We start from the raw sequence: 15,205 nt of genomic DNA, 5'->3' as shown, positions 1-15,205 counted from the left end.
CTCGATTGCAAGAAATCGATTCTCGATATCTCTTATCGTTCTTCCTCTGATACATGTAGACTAACGGCTAAAGTCGTTTTATAAGACTTATGACACTTATGTGTAACATAGTTTGGAAGTATAATAATAATAAGGGTTGCTTTTGAAAATCATATCAGTTTCTAACGTGGCCTTCAAAGTGTAGAACCCATTCTTCATATAACTAAATAATTTATAAAATGTATATTCTTTAGATAACTTTAAGTAACATTCTGTGTGTTACTTTTTTTTAAATAAGAAGTAATTCATATTTAAGAAAAGAATTGAATTGAATTGATTTTGAGTTTAACGTCCTTTCAGCAGCGAGACTATATGAGACGTGGACCTACTGATTAACTTGGAATCCGAACCACATAAGCTCCCGCCCGGAATTTAACAAAAAGGAAATAATAAACTTTACACAAGCATTCTTTCTTATCAAATAGTTCTGACAGAGAATGTTGATATTTAAATATCAGTAAAATAAAGATTTTTACTTAATTTCTATTACCTATACATCAATTAATTGGTTGCTAGGGTTGGATTGTTTCCGTTCAAATTTCGTGTGTCCTCTAGCAGAAATTAAACCCATGACCTCGTGAACTAAAGACACTCGTGATAGCCAATAGAAAGCTGGAAGGGTAATATTTATAATTTTTGATGAATTTTCGGACACCTTGTGACAATCTTTCAAATCATATGGTTAGCAACAGATTAAAAATTAAAATTATGCATTTCCAAAAGTTAATATTTATACATAAATTCAAACCAACTTTTTTTTTTTTCATCTCGTCTTCTGTAGCCATTTAAAAGAAGGGAAGAAAGAAGGTCAAGTTGAAGTACAGTTATATTTAAAAGAAAGAGGGAAAGAAGGTAAAGTTGAAGTACAGTTATATTTAAAAGAAAGAGGGAAAGAAGGCCAAGTTGTGGTACAGTTATATTTAAAAGAAAGAGGGAAAGAAGGTAAAGTTGAAGTACAGGTATATTTAAAAGAAAGAAGGAAAGAAGGTCAAGTTGAAGTACAGTTATATTTAAAATTTGCCGTTAAGAACAGAATCAGAGAAACATGATTGTGTATCAACATCCAACAAGTCTTATTTGTTTTACAGTTTATAGCTAATTTATTCTCATCACCAACATCAATTTCATTAATCCTTAAATGCACTTCGAACTATAGTCACGTAAGAAAGACAGAGAACAATTTTACCGATAAGTCGTCAAATTGATTCATAAATTGAAAGTAAATTACATATAAAGAAGGGTCTTTAAAGCCTCCAACCGATATGAAACAGTTATATAGGATGTTCAAAAAAGAAAACCTCATGGATTTCATTTGGTCTAGAATTTCTAGTGAAGCCCGATTTTCATGCAATTTGTGGCGAATTGATCAAGGAAGGATGGGAGATTTATGAAACTATGTTTATTGGTTTAAATTCATCGGTGGTAATATCGGTGACGCCTCAACATAAACAGCAAATATTCACCAGCATATCATACAGTTGGAATGAGGTGCGGAGGTTTAAATTTTCTCCGTTAGATGACAACGTCACCAAGGTCAACAAGAAACATTAAACTGGGCCGTTGTGTTGGGAATTGTTGTGCTGTACACACGGAAGAAGAAAAGAATTTGACAGCTGACCAATTTTGTTTTGCCAATAACTCGGGAACAAATGAATTAATTTGGATCTTTTTGTTGTTATCCTTAGAATAGTTATAATTTGATAACTTGCCAAAATCGGGATTCTAATAGATTAATTTATTGTTGAGTTATTAAGAAAAGAAATTTTGTCATCTGAACAATACTCTCTTTCGTGAATGTACAGTTGTGTGTTATTGTGTGATTGTGATCAGTACCAAGTGAGAATGGCGTACTTTTTCAACCAAAGCGTGTGTATCGTTAGAAGTATTTAGAGAACGGAATCTGTTGTTGCTATGCAAAGGGTATTGAGAAACAAATTTGCCTCACATTCTGCACCAGATAGGAACACAATATTGTCGATAGTAAATACATTGGAAGAAACAGAATCGCTTCTGAGTGGGACAAGGAATTATCAGACCCCGCAGGTGGGTATTGTGGAAGATGTCAGTTTTCGATTACTTTGGTCTCCCTAGAAATTTCTCCGTCGTTTGTATCAAGAAAACGGCTATAGTTATTCAACATGTTTATGGGTGTTAGCACTAACACCTAATTTGTATCCTTACTAACATTTAAGTGGTATTCTGCTATTCCGTTTCAAAAATCAAAAAGCTTATTCCAATTGTAAGGTACAAGTGGCGAATATTTGCTGTTTTTCTTGAGGTGTGGTAGATATTATTCGGGACGAATTTAAATCAATAAACATAGTCCTATAAACCTCCCATCCTTCCTTGATTATTAGCCACAAACCACATTAAAATTTGACTTCACTTAGAAATTCTAGTCCCAAATAAAATACATGAGTTTTTTTTAATCAGCCTGTATTTGAAAACAGTTAATCATATTTGATTCAAAGTCCTGCAATTGTAAAGAGAGAATCTTTAAGTTTATATATATATTTAGGTTCAAAGAGGTATGCACATACTATCCGACTTTGTTGTGCTGTATTAGATTTAAAACAGGAGTGGCCAATGTGGGGAGCGCGGTATACTAAGAGAATAGGAAGTCGTAACAGGTACCCCATAGTGGTTTATGTCATACTATCATACTATATAAAACATTCTCATTGTTTTATACCTACTTCTACCAGGCTAATGAATAGATAAGGAGACCACCACCGTGCTGGTTCTCTAAAATGAAAAGTAGTGCTTAATTTTTTTAAATAAAAAGGTTGTCTTAAAAATTGCTTTAAAAGAACAATACGAATTTGTTACAAAATGAAAAAAAAAAATGTGACTACCTCAATTTTAAAAGTGGTCTTGTTCAGTAAAACGGCACATATCAAGTTGACAGTCAAACACTTTTCATACCTCTGACACTAACTGGAGTTGTCGAATTGATTGAAGATTTCGGTAAACATCACTATGCTGCGTCGGTCTTGTACACTATTGACATCTCCCACGTACCAAACGAAACTTCAACAGTCCGTTTGCCGAACTGTAGGCGTTTCATTCAAATACGATTTGTGACTTTTAAACTATAAAATTTTGAAACAATCCAAAACTTCGGAGGCAATCTGTTAAAATGTGTTTTCTGAACAACATAAAGCTAAACAGTTGTTTCGTTTCATTTTGTTAACTTTTGTGTGCTACTATCAACCACATTAAAGTTCATATATGCATATTTTCTCCCAATATATTGGAATACCATATGTAAATTTCGAATTAAATATTTCAGTGAAAGTTCTTACCATAATTTTCGTTGTAGGAATCTTGAGTGTCTGGAGTGTCCGCTAGAAGATCGTCTTCAAAATCTATGGAAATAAAAAAACATCTGCTACAATTACTTACAGGATAAAGCTCAAACCTCAAACTAATCTAGGTGCTGTATATAGGTCAAAGATAAGACCCGCTTCTTTTAAAATCTAATTTCAAATGGAAAACCAATTGAATGTTTCCTGGCGACGTGATCCAAACAGTGTTTGTAGATTTCCTTAACAAAATATTCCTCAACTGACTCAAAATTTTCCTTTGTCTTATCAAATTTTCCGTGGGTTGTTGAAGTGTCCAATTGTTGTGACAAAAGTTATGTGGTAAGATTAACTTACCTATACTAAAGAAAATGCCAACCACATTTGTTTTATTCATTTACTTTTAGCTTCTATTTCTTTTCTTTTTTTCACTTTTCCCTTACTTTTTCCTTACAAAAAATATACCCAATGAACAATCGGTACAAATAATACTACGAGCTCCTTTGGGGTTAACCGGTAAGCGTACGCGCCTTTGGCGTAGGAGATCCGAATTCGATTTCCGATGGGAGCTGATGTGGTTCTTATTCCACATTAATCAGTAGGTACCGTCCCATATAGCCTCGTTGCTAAAAGGGACGTTAAACTCAAATCAACTTCACTCAAATTATACTACTTTAAACACACACATACAAACACACTCACGAACAAACACACATACAAAAAAAAGACTGTTGCTATTGTATTGGTGTATTTCTAAAGAACACAGAAAAATTTAACCTTTATATTGTTCAGTCACTGCGCGAATTTTCCTGAATTTTCACGATTTTATCCAAAAATAACCTTTTTGCTAAATTTATCTACGAAATTCTCTAGATTAGGGAAATTCCCTCAAACTACGAACACTGGATCCAAATAAGTTCTCTTGGGCTATCTGCCATTAGGAAATACTGATTTTTCCTTTTCACTACTTTTCTAGTGGATCCTTTTCAGGAACAAAAAGAAAGTGTGAAACAGAGGCCCTCCTTGTAACCACAACAGCCCATAAGGGGTCAGGATTCCCGTCAGTCAATCACAGCCCCCCGTTCACAGTCTCGCCTCCACATAGACACTGACATTTCTGATTTCTTCATTGCAATTCCTGAAGATCAGGCACGTAGTCAGGATTTCGTAAATGGGGGAGGGGTCCATGACATGAAGTATTGTAGTCATCACACCAGTGGCTCGATTATTCTAAACTATTTTACAGAAACATATATTGGTTGGGTTAGCCATGATTTCGTAATGCGGTGTGTGTGTGGAGGGGGGGGGGGAGGTTAACGTGAAATACTGAAGACCCAGAGCTCCATCAATCTAAACTACTTTACTGGCAACATATATTGGTTTGTTACGACAATAAAATAAGGATATGTTAATAAGTATTTTAATAAAATAAATTATGAAGAAATCTCTAGCAAAAGAATTAAAAAAAAAGTATTGAAAAAGATTTTACAATATTTACGTTCCTTCCTCTGTTCATTCAAATATAATAATTTTCCTTTCATATGACTTCAACTATTATAAAAAGCACATATTCACTATTATAAGAAGTACATATTCAATAATGTCTTGATTTGTGTTTCCTTCTCTGCTGAATCAAATATTAACAGAACTTTCTTTCCATATAACTTTTTTGTTTTCATTATTCCGTCAACTACTGTCTGCTTCAAATGACAAATAAAGAAGCAGTAGAAAACTGTTTCTGAAATATGTTTGATACTGCAGAGAAGCAATGACGAAAAATTATGATAAAAAAAATGTCTACGCTATTACAGAATGGCACTATACTTTCGAAAACTTGAAATTTCCCTGACTAATAGCAGAAATTCTGAAAATTCCGTAACTTTTCTAGAAATTTCAAATTCCCTGACTTTTCCAGGATATCTCGCTTATTCGCCACCATGTATTGCAAGTAATAAAAAATTTACTCATAAGAAAGAGTATCCAAATGCTTTCTCTATCTTTTTATTTTTAACGCTGATTCTTCTTTTTCTCGTTTCTTTATGTTTCATCCTTCCTTAATTTTTTTTTTCATTTCTGGTCTCTAAGGGGGTTCCGGACCCCCCGGACTCCCACCCCCCTTGGCTAAGTGACTGCTGAAGGTGAATACGTCTGCGTGTTTAACATTGGAAGTTAATATTTTCACCTAGCTGATAGAACAAGAAAACTTTATGAAAATTTCAACTGTAAAAAGTCAAGATGCTACTTTATCAACATTTATGCTGTTTAGAATGAAGCTACTAATTTCTAATTGAAAATTGTTGAGTTAATGCTACAGACTGGATATTAGACAAAATACCAATTTCTTAATATTAGATATATTATAGAAATGAGAGTGGTGAAGTTAGTTTTGCGAGTCCTTGCTTGAAGTTCAGCAAAAATTTAGATTGATAACTTAAATAGCGTACGGAACACTTATTTAAACCAAACTTTCTCACCCGTTTGTTCCTGTCAGTTCAGCATTCAGTGCCGTGACGTGTTGGAGGTCAGAAGCAACTGTCCCCCATTCAGCTCCATACTAACATTAGTAAGTTTCATATTAATTTAGGGAACACACTTTAAAACTTTCTTATTCCACATGATACGATGCAAACATAAATGTGTAAATGAAGCACGAAGTAGATTTATACGAACATGTCAGTAAAATATATACGAGGGACGTTCGGAAATTGACCTCCGATTGGTTAAGAACGAAACACAGCAGTAAATAACAAGAATTTATCTGAAAACTATGTGTTTGCTCTATTTTTCAACATAGTTTCCATAAACATTCAAGCACTTATCATATCTCTACACTAGCTTAGAAATTCCATCAGCATAAAAATCTTCCGCTTGTGACTTGAGCCAGCCTGCGACCACTCCTCATCAACATCAGACCTGAATTCGTGAGATCCTGGAAATTAGTCGAAATTCATCGGAAAGCTCCGAGATTGTGAAACAGCGATTTTTTACAAACTTTTTCATCAATTTTCTGAACGAATTCATCGGTGACCACTGATGGCCTGCCACTCCTCGATTCGTCATAAATGTTCGTTCGTCTACTTTTAAATGGACAAACCTATTCACGAACAACTTCTTCACTCATCACACTTGGTCCATACATGGCAAAAATTTTCCGATGGTTAGCTGCTGTCGAATACTGTTTAGCCGTAAGAAAACGTATAATAGTTTACACCTCGTATTTGGCGGGGTTTTCTATTGCAGTACATATTTTGAGACACTATAATGATCATATACCACAGTTTGAATATTTACTCATTTAAAGATTTATCATAGTACATACTCATATATAATATTTTTTTGCTACTTATTATGATGCATATTCAATGATTACACACTATTTTTTAATCACTTAAATTCACTACATTTCCAGAAATCAATACACTTCTTGATTATATGGCGTCCTCTTGCATTAATATTAACAATTATTTATAAACAAATCTCTGGTAACGAAAACTGTTACCATAGCAGTCAGGTTACTATCCTAACGAGGAATCAACAAACATTTACGTCTAGTGACTGAAACACAAAATAATTACAAATAAAGATTATTCATGACATTTCTTCTTCTTTTTCTTCTTCTAATTTTTAACTATTGTAGAAGGCCAAGGTCCTTCTCCTTCATCTGCATATCAAAATGGAGATGAGGGGCACATTTACATATCAATATGTAAATAGATTATTTTGTGATACAATTAATTGCTTGAATATTAGTATACTTATTAAATATTTTCTAGTTATTATGATTTTAAGATGTTGAAACACCGAGCGTAGTACGAAAATATTAATACAATATTGTATTATATTGTATTTATCCACTTATGTTATTTCCTTTATAGGCTAATTATACTTGATTTTACTGCTTGCATCTATTTACTGGGTCATTGTTTTATATATAGCATACATGGGGATGAAGGAAGAATAATATTAAAATACTCTACAATGGATTAATTAATGAAGAAATAAGCATATTCTATGAAATCATGCATTGATTTTAAAACTTAGAAGACGTAGCTAGCGCTAACAGAGAATTTTTTTCTCGCGACTCCTCGTCGCCTAGGATACTATATGTGAGGTCTTTCACGACTCACCGTTTCAAAACACTAAATGAGGGACTGAATAAGACTCATTAAACCCAGGAAGGATCCTACTCACTTCTTTAGTGAAGCAACGCTGATTTGGAAACAGTGGTTACAGACGCTCAACTTCTATTGTTGAAAAAGTTGTAAAAATTTTAGCGTCAACATGTGAGTTTTTGGATTTCTATAGGTGTGATTTTCTTAGCAGCAAACTCGAAGCGTCTCTTCCGCCCCCCCTTTCACCCATGGCCAGTACCGTCAGCCGACGGACCTAGGATTTTTACCCAAGATGCAAAGCCAGTTTAAAATGTTTATTTTATTTTAACTCATTTTTCTATGTAAAATATTAATATTATCGTATTACGCTCAATCGTTCTTGAAAATACCGTTCAAAATTCCTAACTTATTTTGTCAACGTGTATCCCTTTCGTACAAGACATTTGGCTCTTGTAATTGTCAAAATTAATAATAAACAAAGATATTTCCTCTATCTCTCTCCATACAAACATGGATGCCATTAGTGGCAGATAGTTTTGAAAGACAGCCGCAGGAAAATAGGCTTAATTCTGTTACTGAGAGAAATAACAGTTTATCACAGGTATAACATTGTATTCTATGTATATTTTACTTTATTTCAGTATATGATACCATGTATTTCTCATATTCGTAGTGTTAATTATAATTAAATATAATTACGTTTGTTTTAAAAATCTCATAGACTTCTGTTGTAAGCAGAGTTTCCAAGTTCACCGTCATTTGTAATGACAGCAGCACATGTCAAAGGGTGCTGGAAAAAACTGCAACTAGAGGCAGCTAACCAAGCTTAAAATTTGCAAAAACCTCCCAAAAATATTGCCGGAAGGCACTTAACCTTTTGTTAAAGACTCAAGAGGAAGCGAATCCTTCCTTTTTCTGGTTTTGTGCAATAAATATACTTGTTTCAAAAGTGAACAAAAAAAAAGTTCGTAAATAGCTCTGGTAGAGAAAACATCTAAAATACAGTAAAAAAAAGTCACCTATACTTCCTCCAGTATCCGGTAGTTTAACCCAGGAACTGTTAAGTTTTTCAATCTTGCAGGGATTTTCCTGTTAAAATACATGATCCGAACATGTACCGGAAACCGTGTGTGTTTGGTGAACTTTGATATTACATATCACCTTATTTGTGGCATTCATCAATAACTGAAGCAGTGCTAACGTTTAAAGTTAGAATGCTCAACAACGTCAAATTAACATGAGCAGTTACTTTGAAAAAAAATTTTTTTTTTCAGTGCTTGTTGTAACTCTAATAAGCAAAACAAAGTAAACACTGTTGTCTAAAACCCCACATAAGCACACGGGCATTTACGTATTTCCATTATGGAATTGTTACCATTAAATATTCTATATCTCTAGTTGAGATAAATAGGCCTGTCACATCATATACGGCAGGGCCTCCTTGGACATTGGAACAAGGATTCAAGCAATAAGTAATTTGCTTGTTTTACAGACATATAATATGTCAGCATCCTGATAATGCGTCGTCCGGCGTAAAAAAGTGTAAAGAACACTAACTTCTCCAGTGGAATGGAAATGTGCAGTAACGTGATGACTTAAGCCAAAACAGTGTGCGTGAGTGATATCCACTACAGGAACAATGCATCGAACCAGTTTAAATATTTAATCATTTTATATTCTTCAATATTTCTATTCATTCACATTATTAATCAATATATATTATGTGTTTCAAATTACTCCTCTCTAAAACTGTCAGAGACTGTAAACTCTTAAACATAAGGAGATAATGAAATTGTGTCTATAAAATTTTAAATCATTTCTGAGATCAAACAGATCTCATTTTCAAGTGTAACACGTCCGCTTTATTTTGTTTTTGTTTTTTTTTCTTTGTGAAAGAAAGTGTGTTTAATATATATATATATATATATATATATATATATATATATATATATATATATATATATATATATAGTTCCAAAGTGTGTGTTTCGTAGTGCACTACCAAGGAAATTCAATACTTGTGAAAATGGAGTGTTAATGTGTATCTTCAGTTGTTTTAATGCTATACCAAAACGGAATAAACCGCCATCTAATCCCAATATCTCTGTTGTTCTAATTTTGCTGCAGGGTGAATACCTATTACTAATCAAACATGTTTTGTTTCAAAAGTGTAAAACAAAAAAGCATTTTCCCTTGTTGTTTGTGTATCTAACCAGCTCTCTAAATGGGGCCCAGAAAATATGCCCATAAAACCAATACACAGTCATGAGTATAGTAAGTTTTAAAACAGGCTGCTACCTGTTATTTTAAAGTAAATTTTTTTTAACCTATTTTGTATTTTACATAAACTCACTATAGTAACTTCTAGGCCATGACTGGCATTACAAATAACCCTAAAATCTGTTATTTGGTTAACTAAGTTATTATTTTTTTTATGCTCTACCAAATTTACATGTGTCAGTGGCGGCTCTTACAAAAGAGTACCTTTATCGCCAAAAAGGGAAATAATTAATGCAAATGCCTATAATTTGCATTTTATGTAAATTTTGCTTTTAATTTTAAATATTCCCAGCCACTCCACTTTATTTAGTTAATTTTATTTGTGTTAGTGTTCTTTGGTATACCTAGTTTCGGCTTGGGCTACCTGCACCTCACATAAACTTGGCGCCCAACGTGGGGCTCGATAGTCCACGCTCTTGCGCCAACAAAAACTTGGCGCCAACAGCGTTAAGGGCAATAGAGTATACTTCATATACTCTCTGGTCAGAATACAGTTGAAGTAAATTTTCGGTTTATGTTTGTTTATTCCCCAGAAATTTCCAAGAACGGCGGTGTCTTGTGTGTTCAATTTTTATGTTGGTGTTTTGTATGTTTTGATTCACAAAAGTGTTATTAGAGAATTCAGGCTTTGAAGTTAGGGGGGAAGAAACTTTTGTAAATTTTGTTCTTTATGGTCGTCACAAGAGCACAGGCTTGAAAAGTAAAAAACATAGACCATCAATTTGTAAATGAAGATTTCGCTCAGAGAGCTAACGAGCTCTCAGAAGAAAGTATTGTTGTAGTGCAGAGCGCTAACGAGCGCACGGACAGCGTAGTGGGAGACGCTGACGTGGTGAAAACGGTTGCGCCAGTCACCGGTAAAGAACCGGAAGTGCCGTTGCGGAAGGAAAGGGACGAAACCTCAGTAAATCCAAGTATTGTTAGCCCATCCAGTAACCTCAGTAGCACATTGAAAAATATTAGTGGGTTCAATTTAGCAGCCATTCTCAGTAAGCTTTTACAAGTCCAGCGGAGTCTTGAGAGCAAGTTAAAAACAAAATTGGAGAAAAGTACGCGAAAACTAGATAAGAATGCTAAGAACTTAGAGAAAAGTCTTGAACAAGTGCGTAACAAAACGAGACAAAATAGTGAAAGGCTAAAACAGGCTATAGAATCTAGCAATGCTCGTCTTGAACTCCAGCTGGAGTCCGTGAGTTCAAGACTGGAGCAAAGTGAGCGTCAACTAACGGAGCGTTTGGAGCTCACCACTGCCGAGCTAAGGGGGGAAATTCATAGTACCCGTGAAGACCTGTCAAATCGTGTAGCCGAAACAGCAAGTAGGCTAAACGAAGTGCAAGAGAATGCTAGCAGTGTAGAAAGACAGCTAGAGGAAAATTATACAAATCTTACTGAAAACATACAACAGGTCTCGTCTCGTGTTGAACAGACCACGTTACAGCTGAATAATCAGGTCAAAAAAGTAAAAGTAAGTTTCGCTTCCCAACTAGCTAGACTCAGGGGAGAAATCGAGCAAAAAACGCCGCTCGAGGAAATAAGATCAAAGTGTAATGGTAGCATCCAGCAGATGCAAGATACCGTACAGGATGTATGCACTCAGAAAAAAAGATGGAGGAATGGGAAAACTCCATACAGAAGGAAACTAGCGAGGTAATCGAAGGGCGACTCGCAAACATCTCTGTCTCCGGCACTCAAGAACGACTTCCTTCACCAAACAACACCTCGAGTCGCGACTTGCCCGGTTCTCAACCTGGGAACCTAGCTACAGTCCACGAGACAGACCCTGTTCCGTCAACGTCTCGCTCATGTAGTCATGAGACGAGACAAAATCTCGCCACAGCGTTAAGTCTCATACACCGAGATGTTACGTTGCCTGTGTATACGGGAAATGAGACCGAGACCGAAACATATAATTTCCTGCAAGACCTGGACCGGTACTTCGAGGTCACTGGGGTGCCCGACGAGATGAGACTAAGCTTCATCCCGAGGGCGGTGAAAAATACCTCGTACCAGTGGTTCCAGGTGAACAGAAGTAAAATTCGTACTTATGAGGATTTTGTGTATGAGTTCAGACAGTGCTACCTTAGTAAAGAACGTTTGGCTAACCTACGCGCTAACATACTCACTTCTCATTTCAATAGCCGTGTGCACAAATCCCCAGCGGAATATCTGCTGGATTTGATGCACAAGAACAGCATTTTAAATAGGGATGGTACCGAGACCGAGACGGACTTTTATATACCGAGACGAGACCGAGACCGAGACGGACTTTGAAATACCGAGACGAGACCGAGACCGAGACAGACCTCTATAAATCGAGACGAGACCGAGACGAGACTTAGGTCAGTCTCGAAAGTCTCGGTCTCGTCTCGAATATTAACAGATACTAAAATTGCCTTCACTCAAAATTTCTTTCGTTGCTGTGTTAGATAATATGAGAACGGTTGGCTGATGTACAGTGGCGTATTTAGGGGGTGGTTATTGGGCTCAAACCCCTCCCAAAAGAAATTTATGATCATTTTTTGCATTGCATGTACAACGCAAATGTTTCTTACTCGTTTTTCAAGCCGCCCCCAAACAAAATCCACTGCTGATGCAAATAGAATTCTCGCTCTCTCTCTCTCTCTCTCTCTCTCTCTCTCTATATATATATATATATATATATATATATATATATATATATATAAGGTCGCGGTGGCCACCAGGGCCCTGCATACGTTCCCGGGGCCCAACTTTCATTTTAAATGGAAGCAAGGGGTGAGTGGTACCTCGTTCGATAGATCTTTAAAAACTAAAAAGAGTTGTGGCAAAAGATCTCTTATATCGGGCACTGTATTCAAAATGGCCGCCAAGACATGTTTCCTCTATCAGATACAGTAAAACGTGCAGTACCACTAATATGAAAAGGGTTGAACATAAATGAACCGAACAAAAACTCAAATAGAAAATGTCATGTGGCACATCGATTGATATTGTCGCGGAGGCTTCCAGGGCCACCCTTCATGGGGGCCCAGGGCGCAATTTAAAATTGTAAATGGAAACATGGGGTGAGTGATATCTCGTTCGATATATCTTTAAAAACTAAAGAGTGCTGTTGCAAAAGATTGTTCAATGTTCATATGGGTCACCGTTTTCAAAATTACCACCAAGACATGGTACCAGCATCAGATAAGACGTCCAGTATCACTAATATGAAAACACCAGAACAAATATTCGAATAGGAAATCACAGAGGGTATTTATCATTCTATAACTCGGGAATGTTGCAACAGTCGAAAAGATGATTAGAGTGAAAGTGCCATAATGGAAAGGAAGAAATCTAACTTCTAGAAATTTATCCTAACCTCACTCCGTTAAGTGAGTGAAGCGGAAAGGGTCGGTGAAACTGCAAATGAAAGCCTTAGTTTTTGTAAATTGTATCTACGAAACAAAGTTATTTGAAATGTGTTTTTATAAAGGATAAATGTCTCTGTAATGGGATAAAATCAATGAAGAGCTAAGAATAGAAGTCAATGGAGAGCTTTTGTGAATGCGACATTGAACCTCCGGGTTCCATAGGCCATAGAGTTAGTTAGTTAATGGGATAAAGTATGTGAAATTCTTGTTAAATGGTATCTTCCATTTTGATTGCAGGCAATGGTTTGATGCAGAAATGAATCAACTGAAATGCGAAACAAATTTGTCGAACAACGCAATTTTAGAACAATGTTTACAAATGGTTTTGTTCAACAGTCGTCTGCATGATATTGGTTCGCTTCTTTTCTTTCTATGTCTTCTTGCATACTGATATGTCCACAGTTACATTCCGGATAACTTTCAACGGTAATTTCAGTTGTGATCCTTTGTAACGAAATGGTACATACTGATGCAGATTGTCCCCAAAATCTTGCACGCATTGCGTTAAATTATCAGGGGCGGGCAAAATGTTGTTAAACTTGAATTTCGCCTTATTTTTATTCACCTTATTTCACTTTATTTTTATTCATTATAGTACCAGTCATTTGTACACACAAATGTTTTAGACAAACCATATCTATTGCAAATAAAAGTGAGGTTCTCATTTGAGATTTTACCATTCATTCCCGCTTCACCTACTTACGGATAGAGATCGGAAAGATAATTTTCTATCATTTCCTCTTGCATCATGTCAATTACACTTTAATAATATTTTTCTCTGTTGCATTATACTCCAGCCGTGAAATGATAAATACCCTCTGTGCTTTCCTATACGAGTTTTATTCTGTTCATTTATCTCCAACTATTTTCATATTAGGGTTCTAGTGGTACTGGACGCTTTATCTGATACAGGCACCATATCTTGGAGGCCATCTTGAATACGGTGACCGATATGAAAAATCTTTTGCCACAACGCTTTTTACTTTTTAAAGATCTATGGAACGAGGTATCACTCGCCCCATGTTTCATTTAAAATTTAGTAGTTTGGCCCTGGGGCCCCATGAAGGGCGGCCCCGAGAGGCGCCGCGACAACACCATTCGGTGTGCCCCATGGCATTTCCTATTTGAGTTTTTGTTCGGTTCATTTATGTTCAACCGTTTTCGAGATATCTCCGTAAAAAGATTAAAATGGGCCATCCTGTATATATATATATATATATATATATATATATATATATATATATAGCCGCGGACCCAGTATATGATCAAGGGAGGGGGTAAACCATGGTTTGCCGCTTTATCCAGTGTAAAGAAAGTAGGATTGAAGCCCATTTTATCCAGTGTATATCTGAGCGTTAAGGGTGGCTATATATAGTCCCTATAGCCCTCCCCTAGGCTATATATATATTAAAAATGCTGAAATTTTGTACCAAGTATTACATATTTCTAATTTAGTTATTTAACAAAAGCACAATAGCCCATACATTATTTAGTGTAACAAAGGACAACACAGTATCACTAACATCAGCATTTTGGAGATCTCTAATAACTCAAATGGCATGGCCGGTGCAATGCGCATCAACTGTAACTTAGCGTCAAATGCTATGATCATGGTATAATATATTTCGAATGAATGAAGGAACAAAGTTACAAGAAACGGAAAATTTAAATGTTTCTAAAGACTTTACTTCGAAAACGCGCTGACATATCACGTCTCATCATGTAGATGCTTCCAAAAGACTTAAATGCTTATAACGCCATTTACAACAATTATTTCAAATCGTTTCAGAGATCCAAACACATTGGTAGTGATTGCATACTGGTTAAAATGACGTATTTGTATTAAATTTTTATAATGATTGTTGCTTTCCTTTGCTTCTGTAACATTACAACAATAGTTTTTGGTGGTTTTAATTACAAGTCGCAGTTACATTATTTTAAGCAGTGTTGCCCACTTAAATATAGTACTATTGCTAAATATTATTCTAAATATGTGCAAATAACGTAGATAAACTGCAAAATATTTTAGAATTACTCGTAATTTGTTTTATGGTGCAAGAATGCTTTCAAGAGACGA

The 15,205-nt window shown here is 35.5% G+C and overlaps 1 protein-coding gene across 9 annotated transcripts in view; it reads right to left on the bottom strand.

Annotated features, from left to right (window-relative positions):
* Positions 1-15,205, bottom strand: part of LOC145683720 (uncharacterized) — a 425,859-nt gene that overhangs the window by 239,101 nt on the left and 171,553 nt on the right. For all 9 annotated transcript variants that reach the window (XM_081755184.1, XM_081755185.1, XM_081755190.1 and 6 more), the window contains one exon: positions 3,345-3,407. In XM_081755184.1, coding sequence (XP_081611310.1) covers positions 3,345-3,407 — 63 coding nt within the window. The remainder of the gene's footprint in view (positions 1-3,344; positions 3,408-15,205) is intronic.

Source organism: Thermobia domestica, chromosome 4, assembly GCF_964235325.1.
Source record: "Thermobia domestica chromosome 4, izTheDome1.hap1.1, whole genome shotgun sequence".
Taxonomy (NCBI): domain Eukaryota; kingdom Metazoa; phylum Arthropoda; class Insecta; order Zygentoma; family Lepismatidae; genus Thermobia; species Thermobia domestica.
Note: the sequence above shows the minus strand (reverse complement) of the source record. Positions and strands in the feature narration are given on the sequence as shown.